The 20,036-nt window shown below is 38.1% G+C and overlaps 1 protein-coding gene and 1 non-coding gene across 6 annotated transcripts in view; both read left to right on the top strand.

Annotated features, from left to right (window-relative positions):
• Positions 1–20,036, top strand: part of RIF1 (replication timing regulatory factor 1) — a 60,046-nt gene that overhangs the window by 10,146 nt on the left and 29,864 nt on the right. For 4 of the 5 annotated variants that reach the window (XM_075529778.1, XM_075529777.1, XM_075529779.1 and 1 more), the window contains exons 8-20: positions 1,535–1,627; positions 2,439–2,577; positions 7,602–7,753; positions 9,077–9,191; positions 10,054–10,227; positions 10,412–10,522; positions 11,328–11,390; positions 11,589–11,689; positions 12,295–12,381; positions 13,010–13,083; positions 13,230–13,410; positions 17,499–17,606; positions 19,036–19,185. In XM_075529778.1, coding sequence (XP_075385893.1) covers positions 1,535–1,627; positions 2,439–2,577; positions 7,602–7,753; positions 9,077–9,191; positions 10,054–10,227; positions 10,412–10,522; positions 11,328–11,390; positions 11,589–11,689; positions 12,295–12,381; positions 13,010–13,083; positions 13,230–13,410; positions 17,499–17,606; positions 19,036–19,185 — 1,548 coding nt within the window. The remainder of the gene's footprint in view (positions 1–1,534; positions 1,628–2,438; positions 2,578–7,601; positions 7,754–9,076; positions 9,192–10,053; positions 10,228–10,411; positions 10,523–11,327; positions 11,391–11,588; positions 11,690–12,294; positions 12,382–13,009; positions 13,084–13,229; positions 13,411–17,498; positions 17,607–19,035; positions 19,186–20,036) is intronic. The other variant, XM_075529775.1, reaches the window with a different exon arrangement.
• On the top strand, positions 9,495–9,623 carry LOC142425191 (small nucleolar RNA SNORA65). Its single transcript, XR_012779548.1, has one exon. It is a non-coding gene; the product is annotated as a small nucleolar RNA SNORA65 (small nucleolar RNA).

The raw sequence follows: 20,036 nt of genomic DNA, 5'->3' as shown, positions 1-20,036 counted from the left end.
AATCATTTGAGTAGTTGGTATTAAGCTCTTCTGAATGGTAGTAGAATCTGCGCTTTTTGTTGTTGGGAGTTATGTAATTGATAAATTTCATTCATTATGAGTTTGTTTATTTGTGTAAATAGTATCTGTGGGGCTACCATAAATCCACTCCATAGAATACAAGATCCAATTAGTAAACAGGTAGCTTCAGAGGGGACCTGCTGGGCCAGTTAAATTCAGTTATTCGTAGAGGCTGTCTTTATTTGAAAGGAGTAATGTTGACACAGTGATCTTGTGGGCTTATTAATTATCAAGTTTAAAATTTAAGAACGTTACAGTGTGTTGGTGAGAAAAAGGCCAGGAAGAGTTAGGGTGGGGCATTTTTGTCCGTTATGACAATGCTCCTTTTTCTTGAGGATATGCCAGGGTTAACCACGAAGAGACCTTACACTATTTATGCCACAGTCCTGATCTTGCCCCTTCGGAATTTTGTTCTGCAAACTGAAGAACATTTGTATATAGAAAAGAAATGGAATGAGAATGCCAAAACTGCCATTGTAGCAGGTGTAAACTGAAGAGTGCAGACTTGTTTGGTGAAGAGTTAAGAGGTGGAAATCCCACCTGTGCTGCTGTTGCAAGTGTATAGACCTACTTGAAAGATCTTTCATACTTTTTTTTTTTTTTCACAAAAGAAAAGCTTGTAGTTAGTTCAGGGATCGTTTGCTGGCCCTTAGGAGTGTATTCCAGTCCAGTCTGTTGGGGCACCACGCCCTGGCCCCAAACTCCACTTTCAGCATTCCCTGGGGACCTTGCCACTCCATTCCCTTGCTGTTCCGCTGCACTCCCCTAGTGCTTTGCCTCGGTGTGTTGGGATCAGGTCAGGTGCAATTCCCACACTGTGTCTCCGGTGCTGTCCCCTGTATCGCCCTTAGTCACTGAGGGGCATCATGTCTCATAGTAGGGCCAGCCATGTTGTTCTCTCTGTGGACTGGCTGCTCTACTCAGGAACATCATCCTCACGGCCTGGTGGGCCAGGCTGTGCTCCACTCTCCTCCTGCCCCTTCATCTGTTCCCGTGGGCTCTGATCAGATATGTCCATCTCCCGGAGCAGCCATTTTTGTTTAATAAAGTTTGTGTAGCAGCGCTTTTTTTTACTTGAGTACATGCTAGGTTTTAGGGGAAAGTGAATTCCCCTGGAATGTATTGCTGGAAAGAAACACTAGTTGGAATGAAAAGATAGTAAGGTAAGAGGGAGGGGCTTCCAAATGTTTGTGGAAAAATCTGAACTTTAAATTTTATTTTCCACAAATGTTTGAAGACTCCTTGTATGTGAAGCAAATATAGTAAAATGTTAATGTTTTATTCTATGTGACTGTATTTGGATATTTACTGTAAGATTCTTTTAATTTTTTATATACATAGTTTATGTAATAAAATATTGGAAATAGTTTTTTCTCAAGGAATCTTTGAAAATTATGTCTAGACTTTAATACTGAGTTTTATTTTGTCAAGAGTCTTTTTGGTAAGTATTTTTGCTGTGTGTGTTTTTTTGCAGAAATTAATATCAGAACTCCAAAAGCTGTTTATGAGTAAAAATGAGACTTATGTATTGAAATTATGGCCTTTGTTTGTCAGACTTCTTGGAAAGGTAAGGCCACAATGAACAGTCCGAACTATTTACGTGTCAGACTATTTTATGAGTTAACTCTTCTTAGTAAAGTCTATCTTTAAGGGCCCTGCTTCAGATCACAGGTGGAATCCAACGACTCCTTGGGAGAAAGATGACACTGTCTTCCTGTAAAGAGTTGCAGACTTTTAAAAATTGTGTTAAGAACCTCTCTATGCGAGAGAGATTTGGGGTTAGATGTCTTTGTTTAAGTCAGTTACTTTTTTATTACTGTTTATATTCTGTTCAGATCACGTCACTTTTTTCCCCACATGTCACTTTTAAGGCTACTATTTTATAGTTTTGTTTTTCCTTTCTCCTAGAGATGTACTGTATGTACTTGGATAGGCCGAGGCACCTAATTTTACCACAAAAAACTGGGGGGCTTTTTCAGTATAAAAAGTAAATGTGCTGAAAAAAACTCGGGTTATATTCAAGTATATACGGTATATATGTACTTGTCCTTTATCTTTTTGTTTTGTTTCTGCTTGAAATTTACATCCCTATTAACTGAAACTCTCTGATGTTGTAGAAATGTTCTGTTAAGTCTTCCTTATTTTATGGAGTTTACTGTGTGATGGTGAATTCTGGACACACAGAAATCTAGATAGATTCTTAGAATTTCATATAACCTCAACATGTTTCTGTTGTGTGGATAGTTTGTCTTCGAGGTTATGGATTCCTGTAGAGAGTCTAATTGATAGGTGAATGATTGGTCAAATGGATGATAAAGGTGCGTATATTTTGTTTTGTGCAGTTAAGTCCCTTAATCTTCCTTTTGTTCCTGCTTTAGACCTTGCATAGAAGTGGGAGTTTCATCAATTCTTTGCTACAGCTGGAGGAGCTGGGTTTCCGTAGTGGGACACCCATGATAAAGAAAATAGCCTTTATTGCATGGAAGAGTTTAATAGATAATTTTGCTTTAAATCCAGGTGAGTAAATATGTTTAATTTTCTATGAATTTATTTTACTTTAAGAGAGGAAATAAAACTTCTGGTTTCTTGAACTTTATATTGAAACTAATGGCTTAATTTTTTATTTCAAAGGAACAAATATAGTTAAAAATAGATTTCAAAAACAAGGCTTGTTTTTAAAGTTGAACAAAGTGAAATTTATTGCTTGTCTTGCTTGGGACACCGTTGAGCTCTTCTGTACATCTCATTTAGTTCAAAGAGACCTTGAGGTTTAAGTATTGATAGTAACGCCATACTAGAGAGACAGCCGGTTGTTTAAGGCCCATCGTGTACAGAGAATATTTGTGATCACGATGGAATAAAAAATTTATTGGCCTATTTTCAGTACCTGTAGAACAGTACCTAATAGTTGACACTAATGTGGAAATGTGTGCTCTTTTTTTTAATTTAATCTGACCTTCCTATTGTCCAGTGGAGTTGGCATAAAGAAGGCGATTTCAAAAAGTTTGTAAAAAATTTTCTTTCATTATAACTTTGAATTCCCTCACATATAAATGAAGGAAGAGTATTTCACATGGGTTGACCTGTCTGTGTGAGTAAATCAGTACTGTTAATAGGACCTGCCAAATAATGTTGATATCATGCTGTAATTTCTTTTGCCAAAGGCACGCATCCCTTCTAATTCTTTTAGTATGTGTTTTGTAAGGTGATTCTTTATATTAGCTATATGTATTGTACATTACTCTTAAGATACTGGCAAAATTACATTTTTTAAAAATAGTTTATTAGGGGCTCATACAACTCTTATCACAATCCATACATACATCAATTGTGTAAAGCACATCCGTACATTCATTGCCCTCATCATTCTCAAAACATTTTCTCTCCACTTAAGTCCCTGGCATCAGGTCTTCATTTTTTCCCCTCCCTCCCCACTCCCCAGTACCTCATGAACCCTTGATAATTTATTATTATTTTGTCATATCTTGCCCTGTCCAACATCTCCCTTCACCCACTTTTCTGTTGTCTGTCCCCCAGGGAGGAGGTCATATGTAAATCCTTATAATCGGTTCCCTCTTTCCAACCTACTCTCCCTTTACTCTGCCAGTATCGCTACTCACACCCCTGGTCCTGAAGGTGTCTTCCGCCCTGGATTCCCTATGTTTCCAGTTCCTATCTGTACCAATGTACATCCTCTGGTCTAGCCAGACTTGCAAGGTAGAATTCGGATCATGGTGGGGGTGGGGGTGGGAAGCATTTAGGAACTAGAGGAAAGTTGTATTTTTCACCGGTCTCCTCCCATAGACCCCTCTGCAAGGGGGGATCTCCAGTGGCTGACAAATGGGCTTTGGGTCTCCACTCTGCACTCCCCCCTTCATTCACTCTGGTAAGATTTTGTTTGTTCTGATGATGCCTTATACCTGATCCCTTCGACACCTCGTGATCACATAGGCTGGTGTGCTTCTTCCATATGGGCTTTGTTGCTTCTGAGCTAGATGGCCGCTTGTTTGCCTTCAAGCCTTTAAGATCCCAGACGCTATACCTTTTGATAGCTGGGAACCATCAGCTTTCTTCGCCATATTTGCTTATACACCCATTTGTCCTCAGCGATTGTATCAAGGAGGTGTGCACCCAATTATATGATATTTTGTTCTTTGATGTCTGATAACTGATCCCTTCGTCACCTCATGATCACACAGGCTGGTGTATTCTTTCATGTGGGCTTTGTTGCTTCTGAGCTAAGTGGCCGCTTGTTTATCTTTAAGACCCCAGACGCTATATCTTTTGATAGCTGGTCACCATCAGCTTTCTTTACCACATTTACTTGTTCACCTGCTTTGTCTTCTGCGCTTGTGTCGGGAAGGTGAGCATCATAGAATGCCAACTTTATAGAAGAAAGTATTCTTGCATTGAGGGAGTACTTTTTGTCCTTTTGCTACCTTAATACTAAACCTCTGCATATATGCACATAGATCTATTTCCCCATCCTCATATATAAATATATTTGCTTATGTACATGTGTTTATCTAGACCTCTATAAATGCCCTTTGCCTCCCAGCTCTTTCCTCTATTTCCCTTGACTTTCCTCTTGTCCCACTATCATGCTCAGTACCCATCTGGGTTTCAGCAATTCCTCTTAGTTACATTACCCTTGATCATGCGCTACCAGGCTTCCTACACCCACCTCACCACCAATTTGGATCACTTGTTCCCATGTCCCCCAGAACTGTCGGTCCTAGTGTTTTCTCCTTCAGGTTGTTCATCCTATCTTATTTAGACAGATCTGCGGAGATAATAACATGCACAAAAACAAGGTAGAATAAATAGCAACAATATACAACAAACCACTGACAAAGAGCAAAACAAAACACAACAAGAAAGAAAAGCTTGTAGTTAGTTCAAGGATTGTGGTTTTTTTTTTTGGCCTTTAGGAGTGTTTTCCAGTCCAGTCTGTTGTGGCACCATTCCCTGGCCCCAAAGTCCACTTTCAGCATTCCCTGGGGACCTTGCCACTCCATTCCCTTGCTGTTCCGCTGCACTCCTCCAGTGCTTTGCCTCGGGGTGGCGGGATCAGGTCGGGCGCAATTCCTACACTGTCTCCGGTGCTGTCCCCCGCAGGGCCATGGGTCCGTGAGGGGCATCATGTCTCATAGTGATGCTGGCCACGTGATCCTCTCTGCGGACTGGTTACTCTAATTGGGGTCATCGTCCTCAAGGCCTGGTGGGCCAGGATGTGCTCCAATCTCTTCTACTCCCCCTTCATCTGCCTCCGTGTGCTCCGATCAGATATGTCCCTCTCCCGGAGCTGTAGATTCAATGCCATCCTTTGAAATAAATTCTGGGGGTAAGGGGGGGCACCCACTTAGTATTTGATACTGGGGCCAGCCCACCAGACCTCTCCACTGGTTCCCTACTCTATGCTGGAATGTTGCATTCACACCTTGGGGCACTGGGTTGAAGTCTGGTCCCTCTTTCCCTGTGGAGATATAAGCAATACCCTCCCCTTGGGTGGGTTAGGGCCCCATGTCCCTGCTACCCATTTCTTTCTTATTTTCATCAGGCAAAATTACATTTTTGGGCATAATTTGTAATTGGGAATATCCTTTTCCCCCTAATCTATATGGGTTGAAACTTTTGGATATATATTCTCCATATATTCAAGAGTGTAAAGTAGTATTAGAATAGAATGGTTTAAAGAAAAATTAAAATTTGGTACATTGCTGTCCTAAGTATAAAAGCAATTCTTGTAAGAGAATGAGGAGTTTATTCATAGGCAGGATAACTCACTTCCTTGGAGTAGACTCCCAAATCATTGCAACCCCAGCTTCAAAATCTAAACTCCCTGACATCACGTTGATTCCCACTTAGTCCTCCAACTTTGGGCCACATGCGGCCCGCCGGGTCTTTTTGCCTCATTTGTTTTTTTTTTACTTCTAAATGAGATGTGTGCATAGGAATTTGTTCATACATAGTTGTTTTGTGTTTTTTTTTAACTATAGTCTGGCCCTCAAACGGGTCTGAAGGACAGTGAACTGGCCCCATTTAAAAAGTTTGAGCACCCCTGCTATAGGAGCTCTGGTGGTGAAGTGTTGAGCTGCAGTCTGCATTTCTAAGCTCCCGGCAGCTCCATAGGAGAAAGACTGGCCTTTCTCTTATGTACAGCAACTCAGTCGGGGGGGGGGTGGGTTTGCTATGCGTCAGCATGGACTCCATGGCAGTGAGATATAGGACCAAGTATAGGGCTCTGAGTTTCTAAGGCTTGTAAATTTCATAGGAGTAGAAAGCCTCATCCACGATAGTTGCTTAAAATTGCTGACCTCGCTGTTTAGCAGGCCACCTTGTAAACCATTAGGCTGGCAGGGCTCTTAGAAATCCTTACCGGGCAGAGTAGAAAATGCCCTTTCTATTTTCTGAGGCTGTGCGAATCTTCACAGGCACAGATCTCATCTGTTCAGCTTGGACTCCCTTGGCCACAGGGCTCTTTAGGCAGGGTAACTTAAAACAAACTTTCTATCATTGAGTCATGCCAATCCAGAGCCATCCTAGAGGACAGGGTAGAACTACCTCTGTAGGTTTCTGAGAATGGTAACTGGTTACTGGAATAGAAAGCTCCATCTTAAAAAAAAAAAAGAAAGCTCCATCTTTTTGAAGTGGAATGCCTTGGCTGGTGTTTTTTGTTGTTATTTTAAACCAAATCCTGACCTGAGGTGGGGGGTTCCTGACTTTTTCTTGTTTACAGAAGAGATAATCAGCATCTAAGTAGCTAGACTGCCTAGTAGACAAAAGACGCATTGATGGGTTCCATTCTACTAAAATGCATGCTTCACTGCGTTCAAAATCTTTTTCAAGATTTTTTAAAGCTCTTTTGATAAATTATTTGAACACTGTCCTATTTTATGTATGTACCAGTCCACTTACACAGCACACACTGATGTTGTTAATATAAGATAGGATTGTATTTAAATATATGTATATTTTCAAATATTGAATGTTCCCAACAGTAATGCTATTTTTTGGAGTAAATTAATACATGGGCAGGGATGGGGAAGCAACAAATATTTGACACAAGGCAAAGATGTGCAATTATTTATAAAATGATGTATCGAATTCCTTTAAATAGCTAGGACAGGTTTTTAAGACTGGTACTACTGAAATTTTGAGTCAGGTAATGCTTTGTTGTGGGAGGAACTGTGATTGCAGCAAGTTTAGCAGTCCTTGTAGTCACTAGTTGTTACAGCATCTTAACTCTCAAGGCCTTAGCAATGAGTGCTGGAACTATCTCCAGAAGTTAGTGTTCACTGGTGGGCCAGGTTGCCCTTTGCATGCAGTCCCTGTAAGTTGTACGGGTGCCTTTTACTTTTGTTGCCTTAGTGCTTTAGTCTACCCATACTAGTTAGTTAAAAGTGAACATTTTCAGTCAAAAGCAGGCTTCATGAATTTGGTGCAAGTCTATACATTCTCTTAGGACAAAAGGAGGAGACTATTTCAACACTTTGAAATGAAAGCTTTTACATCTTTGTGTGCTTGTTTTTGTTTTTAAGATATACTTTGCAGTGCAAAAAGACTCAAGTTACTAATGCAGCCTTTGAGTTCCATCCACGTGAGAACAGAATCTCTAGCATTAACAAAACTAGAAGTGTGGTGGTATTTACTGATGAGACTTGGACCTCATCTTCCTGCTAATTTTGAACAGGTAACATTCCAGGTCTCGACTTGGTGTGTGTGATTTTAATTTGTTTTCAAATTCCTGTAGTCTTCATCTCTTAGCATTGTTTCAGCTAAGAGCATAGTTTACAAGAGATCTTCTGACTGAGAGCTTGAGTTCATTTCCCTTAAATGATGTTCTCTAGTTGCTCACAATGGAGCCTTTTCAGTCAGCAAAATTTTAAAATGTCTGCTTACTCAGATACTCTAGATCATTGTTTCCCAAAGTGGTCGATACCACCCCTTCCACCCCTTGCACTAGCAGACATCTATATTTATTCCTAGATTACTTGTATTCCTATAGTACAAGTTCTTAACTGTCAAGGTGTCCCTGAAGGTCAAATCATTTTGGGAAACTATGGTCTAGAGTCATTATGAAAGATTGTGAGAAGGTAATTTTTGCATATGGTTTAGAATATAATTGAGATTAAATTTTTAAAAATGTTTAAATAGAAATCAATGAAGTGCTATATTGGGTAGATAGAATTGAGTCAGGTTTTTTAGTTTGTTTCTCTTTGATGATAAATCACTAAGCCCCATCATAGCTTTAAAAATTTGTAGCAAATGGTTTCACGAAAATCTTTTACATTTTTTTTTTACATTTTGTATTTTTACATATATTTAAATTATAAATGCATTATAGATGGTAATCCTATCATTGGTTTCTGAATTCGTTCAGTTCAGATGAAAAGGAGCTCTCCTAGTTTATGTTACTGTTGCTTTTAGAGTGTGTTTTACTCTGTATCACTCATTTTTATGGGCTTAAGTTTGCTTGAACTATTTTTAGCAAGTCCTTAATTTTTAATACATTAAGGGTTTTCCATTTCAAATGGAAATGAAGTAATTGAAATGACCACTGATAGTAGTATGTATTAGGAATGTTAATGAACTTTGCGAAATGCGGCCATTATAGGATATTAGTAGGCTAATCTTGCCCAGTTGTCTGCCACGTTTATTGGGATAGTTTATTCAGTGACGAGACTGGACTGGTATTGAAATGAGCTTTTAAACTGGCTTAGTTTCTGTTTTTAAAAATGATTAAGACAAGTCAATCAATAGCATGTAAATTCAGGTAGACATTTGCAATACCTCTTTATGTAATTTTCACTTCAGGATTTAGAATAGAAATTTATAGGTAGCATCTTTAGAAAAATATTGTTGTAATTTTTAAATTCAATTTGTAGCCTGTTTACTCATGGAAGCAGCCAATTAACAAAGCATTTAGATTGCCTCTAAAGAAATTTAAAATATTTGAGACTTCTGAAATGTTAGACAATTATAAATCTGTGCCCGTCCCTCCCCCCCTTAATAGGTTTGTGTGCCCCTGATTCAAAGTACAATAAGCACGGATTCTAATGCTTCACCTCAAGGGAGTTCATCTCGCGTAACCTCTCCAACTCTAATTCCTATGTCTTCTGTACATAAAGGTATGAGGTAGACTTAATATATCTTTCTCTAAGTAAAATTCGGGCTCTAAGTAAAGTTGTGTGAAATGCTATTCCTGTGAAATGAAGTGTACCTTGTAACTTCAGACTCTTTAGTACAAAATGATCATATATTTTTTAGTTTATACGATGATTTTTGCTATTTTAATTGTGTTGTGATTGGCAACGCTGGCCTTTTGCCCGGTGGTTGTTTTCTTTTTAATGTGAGGTGCATTACAAGCAAATGGTAGTTTTGTGCAGATGAAGAACTTTAGATTTGCTTTTAAAAATAGTGGTTCCCAGCCACCCGCCACTGCACCTGACCATTCTCTGTTGGCTGGTGCAATCCAGTGGTGAGCTGAGAGTAAACCCCAGCTTAGGAAACAGGGTTGTTCTTCATGTGGATGACTCTGTGCCGAAAGCGTGGGGACAGTCAAGAAAATAAATAAATAAATAGATAAATAGTGGTTCTTAACAGATGTGAGAAAAAAAAACAAGTGTGAGAAATACGACTTGATGTTATACAGTTAAAGGCAACTGTCTATAATTTCCTTTTATGTTTTACTGTAAGTTAATGCTCAAATTTGATAACCACTCTGGCTCTTTTAAATTATTGTTTGTTACAGAAATGTTTGTACATTATCTCTAGGCATAATATCTGAGAATTAGCTTGATTTAAATGGGGTAAGTTATTCTCAAAGTAATGAAACTTATTTTTAAGGCTTTCAAGCAAAGAATCAACATTTCCTTTAACAAACTATTAGTACAGGGAGAATTTTATTGAAATGAATAAATGAAATATATTCATTTGTTAATTATTAAATACGCATGCATAAATTATGTTTTATGTGTCTTATCTTTTAAGGTGCCTCCCCATATGGAGCCCCTGGAACTCCTCGGATGAACTTGAGTCCCAATTTAGGTGGAATGGCTACAATCCCCTCCATTCAACTTTTGGGACTTGAGATGCTGCTTCACTTTTTGTTGGGTCCAGAAGTCTTGAGTTTTGCCAAGCAAAACAAGCTTGCACTGAGCTTAGGTATTTTATTTTTGTTGAAATACTGGGGTAAGGATAGGTGTTACTTTACCCGCAACGAACATATGGTGCCTGGAGTAACTGTAAATCTAGTAGAAAACCTACCAGACTGCATAAATATTTCTTATTGAAAAGGTGATTTCATAAAGTTATTTTGTGTAACTATCTTTTATTCTCCCCTTTTTAGAGCCACTTGAACATCCGTTAATCAACAGTCCTTCCTTTTTTTGCAAACATGCAAGCACACTTATCACTGCGATATGTGATAGCTTTGTTGCAGTTGGAAAAGATGCTTCTGGTAAATATTTAAGAGAAATTTTATTATTAAACTTGTTTTTGAAGAGGAAATATTTATATAGTGCCATCTATTGGCCAGGATGCACTCTACAAGTTTTACATATTCTTTAACTCTTCATAGCAACTGTAGTTTTACACATGAGAAAACTGAGGATTAATGGTGTGCAGTAACAAAGTGCTGGAGCTATGATTCATGTCCATACTCTGGCTGGCATCTACACCAAAACCCTGTGCTTTTGGGGTTTTTAATTTAACTTACTTTATTGGGGGCTCATACAACTCATCACAATTCATCCATCCATTCATTAAAAATCCTGTGTTCTATATAAGGAAAATAAAGTTTGAAGCTTGATTTGCTATTTAACTGATTGGAAGTGGAATTACATAATTTTCTACTATTGATTGTTGGATTTTATAAAAACTTAATTGTGTTATATAAAATAATTTTAATTTATAAACATATTTTCTTTCATCGTGTAGAATTACATATTCTATACAGAAAATCTAGGAAATATAGATGGAAGGCCAAAGGGAAGGATTGGGTGCCGAGAATCACACTTAGCTACATGACCAAGTGTTCATTTGTTGCCATTCTTTTAAAAATCATTTTTATAAAAATGAGCTAGTTGTGTTGAATGAACTAGTTTAATTGCATAAGATTTCTATTATAATAAGAATTACATGAGAATTGTGAAATTAAAAGATACTGCTCTATTATTGCTTTGGCATGGGGAGTAAAGGGAATAGGAATGTCTTTCTAGTGAGATTTGGTTTGTTCCAAAAGCACTTTTTATTTTGTTTCACAGATTCAGTTATCAATGCTATTTGGAAGGAACTAATTAATTTGGTGAAATCAGTTACTGAATCAGGTAAGAAAATCAGAACAGCATATGACACTGATCAAACTATCACCAGTAAATTATTATACTTCTGCTAAACAATTTTTAGTTATTGTAGCTAATGTTTGCTATTCTTAAATTTTTATAGTTTATTTTTAAATAAGCACTTAGTTGTAGAAAAATTTACATTTGCACATTTGGATTTTCCTGCATGTTTCTCTATGGTAGGTAACAAAAAAGAGAGACCCGGTTCTGAAGTTTTGACCCTCTTTCTAAAGTCCTTGGAGAATATAGTGAAGTCAGAAGCATTTCCTGTATCGAAAACACTGGTAAGTGTAATAGCTATGTTTTATACTTTAGAAGCTATAGTCTGAAATCTTACTGAAGGTATTTGTATAGTTTATGCTTTGAGGAAACTTAAAAATAACGTGGTGGTAGTGATTTGTTTTTGATTGCTTTTAAAAGCAATGAATGTACAGATGAGCTTTACACAATGGATGGGTGTATGGATTGTAATGAGAGTTGTATGCGCCCCAGTAAAACGATTAAAACAACAAAAGAAGAATTCAGTAAAAAAGCTGAATGCCGGGAATAACACCCCACACACACACACAGTAACACTCAGACCAAGGTAGAGCTGCGTGTTTCCTGTGGCTAATGGGATACACAGTACTCTACATACTTAAGTTTTTCTGGGCATATTTCCTTTATTTGTGACGACTATACTGTAGCAAGGGCTCTGGGACAAACTGCCTTGGTTTGAATGCTGAGGTACATAATTTATTAGCTAAGTGAAGTTGCATTCATACTAATGTTCACATAGTATTATATTATCAAGAGTTTTCGCACTAATGTATGAGCATTACTGAGAATGAATTGTTACAGGACATTAGGTTTAATATTAATTCTGCTTTAACACCTTATCTTTTCACAGGTCCTCATGGAGATTACAGTTAAAGGACTTCCTCAGAAAGTTTTAGGTTCACCAGCATATCAGGTTGCTAATATGGATATTCTTAATGCAAGTATCTTAAATGTAAAGCTACGATCAGATCAGGGAAAGTTTTGTGGTATATCTCTTTCTTAGAAGAGGAAAGCTAAATTTAGGGGGAAAAAACTTAGATTTTAAGTGCATTGATGTTAAAACTCATAGATAGAAATGTAATAGCTGTAAGTAATTAGATTTGCTATATGAATAAAGAAAAATATGTTCTATTAATTTAAGGTCTCCAGAAAGGTTGCATATTTATAGGGGTGGGGGGAGATCAAAATGCTGTGGAATTTAAAGGTAATGGAATTTCCCCCATGAGCACCTTCATATAATATTGCTTTGAATAGATTTTGGAAGTTAGAGAAACATCAGCTAAAATCTGCAGCAAGTAGATGTTGTAGAACCAACAATCTTTTAAGCTACTTTGATAGTCAAATCTCTAGCCATTAATTACATTGTTTCTCGTTGGTAGAACACGGATTGTGTTATAAAAAAGCTTTATTTTTTGTGTGTGTGTGTGATGGGAATAAATCCACTGTCATTACTGTCATTCTAAATAGTGCCTAACGTCAGTTTTTCTCACGTGTCTGGGTTATATTTCTATAATAGCTACTGTAAAGTAGAGAATTGACTGCATTTTCTGCCTTTATTTCTTCAGGGAACTCCTGCTTTGTTCTTAATTCAACTAATTTTCAACAATAATGTCTTGGAATGTGGTATAACAAATGAAAAGTAAGTTTTTAAAATTTAAATTCACAAAGTTTCTGAAAGGTTTACCAATAATTTAGGTTATTTTTTGAGTTTACACAAAAATCTGTAAAATCAAGTAAGACAGGACTTGTTGATATGTCATTAAAAATTTTTTTTTCCCTCTTCAGGTTCTTTGTCAATCTGGAAACGCTTGTAGCTTGTGTTCTTTCTGGTCCAACTTCACCGTTAGCTTTCAGTGACTCTGTTTTAAATGTTATTAATCAAAACGCAAAGCATTTGGACAACAAAGAGCATCTATGGAGAATGTGGAATATTATTGTTAGTCCTTTAACTGAATCGATTAATCAGGTATGATATTAATCTTAACGCTTCTCCGAACATTTAAAATTTGCTTTATTGTTATTTTAAATCATTTTACTAGGGGCTCATACAACTTTTATCACAATCCATACATCAATTGTGTAAAGCACATTTGTACGTTCATTGCCCTCATCATCCTCAAAACATTTGCTCTCCACTTGAGCCCCTGGCAACAGCTCCTAATTTTCCCCCTCCCTCCCTGCTCCCCTCTCATGGACCCTTGATAATTCATAAATTATCATTTTGCCATATCTTGCACTGTCTGACATCTCCCCTCACCCACTTTTCTGTTGTCCATCCCCCAGGGAGGAGGTTATATGTAGATCCTTGTAATCAGTTTCCCCTTTCCACCCCACCCTCCTGGTATCACCACTCACTACTGGTCCTGAAGTGATCATCTGTCCTGCATTCCCTGTGTTTTCAGTTTCTATCTGTACCAGTGTTCATCCTCTGGTCTAGCCAGACTTGCAAGGTAGAATTGGGATCATGATAGTTGGGGGTGTATGGAGGAGTAGGACGCATTTAGGAACTAGAGGAAAGTTTTATATTTCATTGTTGCTACACTGCACCCCTGACTGGCTCATCTGTAAGGGGAAGTCCAATTTCCTACAGATGGGCTTTGGGTGCCAACTACACACTTTCCCTCATTCACAATGATAATGATTTTTTTGTTCTGACGATGCCTGATACCTGATCCCTTTGACATCTCGTGATCGCACAAGCTGGTGTGCTTCTTCCATGTTGGCTTTGTTGCTTCTGAGCTAGATGCCTGCTTGTTTACCTTCAAGTCTTTAATACTCCAGATGCTATATCTTTTGATAGCCATGCACCATCAGCTTTCTTCAAATTTGTTTATGCACCCGCTTTGTCTTCAGCGATTGTGTCGGGAAGGTGAGCATTGTGGAATGCCAGTTTAGTTGAACCAAGTATTCTTGTATTGAGGGAGTACTTGAGTGGAGGCCCAATGTCCATCTGTTACCTTCATACTAAACCTATACATATATGCACATAGTTTCCCCATTGTTACTTTTCCCCATTGTTACTTTTTAAAATTTGTTTTTGGGGTTGATGGACAAATTAATAAAAGACATTTAATGTTTTTTCTTAAGAAATTAGTAACCTTTTCTATTCATTGTATTAGCTGGATTTTGTATATTTTTTAGTTTTGCAGAAGAAAACTATAATGGAGAATATATTGACTCCATTTTTCCCCCAGTAGTGACAAGCCAGAAGGCCCACATATGATTCAAGATAATTGAAAATTTCATAATTTTGTCTTGCATCCTTGAGTAGTTGTACCTAGTGGTGATTACTCATGGTGATCCTTCTTACTACGTTATATGAATATCCTTAGGGTTCTCATTTTTAAAGCTGTTTGGGATAACCTGTCGAAAATTGAAGAGCTATTAGATGTGACAATATTGTCAGGATGAGGAGTACCATTTCAGTCAATGTTCATGGCCTATGTCAGCTGGTGTGTGTGTGTGTGTGTGTGTGTGTGTGTGTGTGTGTGTGTGTGTGAGAGAGAGAGAGAGAGAAAGTGGGGGTTCATACAGCTCATCACAATCCATACATCTTTGTATTGTGTCAAGCACATTTGTACATTCGCTGCCCTCATCCTCAAAACATTTTTACTTGAACTTTTGTTACCAGCTCCTCATCCCCCCATCAACCACCCCCCCCCAATCAACCCTTGATTTTATCTATATGTTTTTTCATGTCTTAACACTGACCGACATCTCTCTTCACCTACTTTTCTGTCTGTCCCCCTGGGGTGGGGGTTATATGTACATCGTGTGATCAGTTCCCCTTTTTTCCCCACACCTTCCCCTTACCCACCTGGTATCACTACTCTTTACTGGTCCTGGGGGGGGGTTATTTGTTCTGGATTCTCTGTGTTTTGAATTCTGTATTCGTGTACATGCTCTGGTTTAGCTGGGTTTGTAAGGTAGAATTGGGGTCATGGTGGGAGGAAGTATCAAAGAACTAGAGGAAAATTGTATGATTTGTTGGTGCTATTCTGTACCCTGAGCTGTATTATTTTATTTAGCAGTTTCATTAGCACTTCATCCACGTGTCATACAATTCAGCAGTTCAGTCATACCAAGAAGAGTTGTAGAGTTGTTACCCTATTAAATTGAGAACATTTTCTTCCTTGTACTTATTGTTAACCACGTGATTTACTTTTCTAATAGTAGCAAAAATATACACAACAAAACATTCTCCAATTCCACAACTTCCACTGGTATAATTCAGTGCCATTGATTATACTGTTCGTGTTGTCAACCATTATTGATAACAAACTCTGCCCCCTAAGCAGCAACGCTGCCCTTCACCCGTAGTGTACATTGGTTAAGTTTGCCTTTTTCAGTTTTCTTGATGCAGTATTCAGATATCATACTTCCATGGTTAAATTGCTTTTAAATTGAGTTGTATGTACATAATCAGAATCAGTTCTAGTGCTCCCTCTCTCCCGTTTGTTCCCCAAATCCTCTCTCCCCACCTGCCACCCTCCCACTTCCACGTCCCCAATAAACCATTGCATCAGGTAATACCTCTGCTTCACAAACGGGGAATCGTAACACACCATTGAAAACAGTGAAATGGCAAAAAAACAACGTAAATCTAAAAATCCAAATGAAGAATAAGAGGAAATAACCACTATCCAAAAACAAAGAAAGAAATACCCTTATCAATATTTAAAAAGCCAGGGAAGAATGTTTTCTCTAGAAACAAGCACGAAATAATAATTTCAACTAGAACAAATTTTCAGCTGCTATTAACTTTAAAATAGAAATGCTCTCTAGGGTGGTTCTGTAACTCACGAGGGGGAAATAACTACCGTATATACTCAAATATAAGCCAACCCGAGTGTAAGCCGAGGTACCTAATTATTACCTGGGAAACCGGAAAAACTGATTGACTCGAGTATAAGCCTAGGGTGGAAAATGCAGAAGCTATTGGTGAGTTTCAATAATCAAAACAAATGAAAAATTGAGACACCACTAGGGTAATGTATTTAAATATTTATTTTAAATAAAAAACATGAATAAAAGGACAAGAAGTCATTTAACATTAGTAGACCAGCACAGTAAGTAGAAAATAGGCTCAACAAAAACAACAAGGTATCAACAATGATACCTTAAGAGTACTATTCCCTGAGCTCAATCAGCAACCAAGCTAAAATGTAAAGAGTTAAAATCCTTCAAAATTGGATTCCTCATCATCATCCGTATCCCAATGCAGAGCTTCAGCTGGTGTGAGGTCATCATAGACGCTGTCCTCACTGAGATCGCCGTCATCACTATCACTGCTGTCATTTTCATACAAAGCACAATCTTCACTGCCATCCATAGCATTACTAATACTACATTTCTGGAAGGCACGTCGCACCATGTCTTCTGGAATGTCTTCCCATGCATCTCGAACCCACTTTGCTATTAACTCTATGTCAGGCTTCATGAGATTTCCTCCTTTGTTAGTCGGGCTTGACTAGATGACATCCATTCATGCCACATCCTTCGCACACGGGCTTTAAAAGGCTTGTTCACAGATAAACGTCATAGGACGGCTCTGATTGGTTAGATGTGAGTAAACAGATATTCAAAGCCCTGCAGTGTCAGCAGAGCTTTGGATGAACAGGGGCTTTGAACAAACCGGAGAATGGGTACTCAGGACGTCTGTTACCTGGAGGAGCCCCAGGGAGATGTTACAACTCGCTGGGGTACTACTGACCAGTGTATAAGCCGAACCCCAGTTTCTCAGCACATTTTTTGTGTTGAAAAACTCGGCTTTACATGAGTATGTACGGTAATTTATAATTAAAAAAGTAATTCTCAAACCTTCACATGTTTAAAATACTCTTCTAAAAGGAAAATTGTTGGTTTATTTTCTTGAATATGTTTCATTCTTAAACAGTTCGTATGCTAGCGGAGATCCCTTTGGAAAGTTCGTGAATGCTATGTCTATAATAAAAAATTTGTCGGAGTTATCTCTGGGTTTCTTAACATTAACAGATTTCTGTCTAGTACTAGAATTTGATGGTTCTTGGTCTAACCTGTTTTTTCTTATTTCAGACCAATGAAGTAAATCAAGGTGATGCGTTAGAACATAATTTTAGTGCCATCTATGGTGCATTAATTTTGCCAATAAACCATATATTTTCAGTACAAGAATTTCCAACGGTAAGGCAATGTCAAGCTTGTTTTAGAGTAATTTGTATACTTGAACATACCTTTATAATGAACTTCTACGTGGATTTTCCTTTAAAGAAGCCTTATTTTTTATTTCTTAAAATAGTATTTTATTGTACTTTCTATGAAAGTTTACATAGTAGCAATTTAGTTTGCCGCTTAATCAACATAATATCAGGTGATGTAGGCCATTACAGATTGGGCTGCTAACAAAGGTCAGCAGGTAAAATCCCTAGCTGCTCCATAGTAAACAGTTAATGGGGGAAGGTTTTCCTTTCCCTTTGTTTTACAGCCTTGGGAATCATATGGAGCTGTTCTATTCTCTTTGACTGGGCCATTGTTAGTCAACTCAATGGCAGTGTTTGGGGTTTTTTGTACACAGATTGTTCAGTGGTGGTGTTAGGTTTTTCACAGCCTTGTCATTGTTTCCTCTCTAGCTGTCCCAGTCCTTACTTTCTCATCTTTGTTTTCCTGCAATTTCTGTCCATTGGTTTGCATTGAGATGATTTTTTAAAGGAGTGCAGTACTCGTGGCTCTTTGAACCAAAGTGGTGTTTAGATGTAAGAGGGTGGTTCAGTTTAGGCTCAATAAATTTTTAGGATAATAGTTTTGGGCATTTGTCTAGTCTCAACCAATCCAGTAAGGACTTTTTAACCATTTGAGTTCTGATTCATGAGTTTCTCCTACACTGTCAGGCTTCGTCTATTGTGGTCTTGATCAGAATGCTCAGTATTGTATCATCTAGTTCATTTCTAGGTAGACGTAAGGCTGTGGCTCACGTGGGCTATGAAAACTAGTTTCTTCATTCGGTCTTGGGTTTCCTCCTCTGTCTTTTGCTCCAGATGAAGAAGTTGTGATCCCACAGGGATTTTTTCACTGTTTGGATGAGATTTGGTAGTAGATCACCAGGCTTGTCTTTCTCGTTTGTTTGCTTGCCTGCTTGCTTATTCGCTTATCTATCTATCTATTTATTTATTTATTTATTTTGGTGGGGACTGTAGCCTGTTTCGTATTACAGCAGTACACAAAGCTTCAGTGATAGCAAGTGAGTTTAGAGCTCAGGCCCAGATGAGAAACTCTAGCTGCTACCGCCGACTGCAGGGCTTAGGGAGGGCAGGTCCTTGGGTATTAGAGGAGCCAGGAAGGCTCGGAGGCAGGTGCTTCAGCTGTTTGTGCTTTCGTCCCTCCACCCCACCCCTACATCGCTAGCACACACCTTGCAGCAGGTGAGTGGGTCTCATCTCCCAGAAGTCTTTATGAGGGAGTTATTGGCTTAGGGACAGGAAAATGAAGGAAGAATGTTCCATTCTTTAATCATTTTTGGGAATATATACTCTTACACTTAAAATGTTGCCGTGTCTTCAAAAACATTAGATGTGTGTTGTATTAGTGTTGGCTAAGCATCTGTTATTATCATTAGGCCACCATGAAGACCTTACATAGAACATGGGCAGACTTATATCGAACATTTGCCCGCTGTGCAGCTTTGGTAGCAACTGCGGAAGAGAATTTGTGCTGTGAGGAACTTTCTTCCAAGATACTGTCCAGTTTGGATGATGAAGAACTTCTGGTGAGTTTTAAGTGGCTAATTATTTACCACTGTTAGTATAAACACAAATTAGGTGACTTAGCAGAAATTTGTTTTTATAACGCAGAAGTGATTCAGTTTAGGGACTCACATTACTAGTGTGGTCCAATTAGCATACAAAGAAAAGCCTACTCTCAAAATCACACCCTTGATGTTGGAGCCAGGAATTCATTACATGTTTTTAGGGAACATAGTTCAATTTAACAGTAAGCTAATGTATAAAAACTGGTTAAACATTTTGTGATTAAGTTGTTCTTGTGTACCCTACCTGCATCCATGTTTTCAGGACCATTAACATGCTCTTTTACTATTTCGCTGTGCACATGGATATTCTGGACATGTATAAATAAATAATATAAGGTGCTCACCTGTGAACATACGTTCTTGTTTCTGTAAGTGAGAGTTCTGCTCGTTCCTAAAATGAAGACCAACTCTTCATTGAAACTTGCTTTTTGTGGCAGACACTCTTGCCCTAAAGTTAAATGTAACATCAGAATTTACCCCTCGGTTCATTAGTTGACGGTAACTTTGTAGTGGGTGTTTTTGTTTTTAGTTGTAAAGCAAATGCCTTTTCAACAAAACAAAACAAAAAGTTTCTTCTGAGATGGCTCTGTATACACGAAGGAATAGATTTGATTGAGGTGTGGTATGGTCTGTGTCTGAGCCAACTATACTCCAAGGAAAGCAAAGGGTGGTGATTTCTAGAAAGGTGAAATGTAATGGAACATCCCATGGGATTATAACCACAGGCATAGACAGTAGGATTTTTAGTACATCACTAAAGGGATTATGGCTCGAAGGACCATATTAAGTAATTCTCTACATTTCAATGT

The sequence above is a fragment of the Tenrec ecaudatus genome, chromosome 13, assembly GCF_050624435.1.
Source record: "Tenrec ecaudatus isolate mTenEca1 chromosome 13, mTenEca1.hap1, whole genome shotgun sequence".
In the NCBI taxonomy this organism is placed as follows: Eukaryota; Metazoa; Chordata; class Mammalia; order Afrosoricida; family Tenrecidae; genus Tenrec; species Tenrec ecaudatus.
Note: the sequence above shows the minus strand (reverse complement) of the source record. Positions and strands in the feature narration are given on the sequence as shown.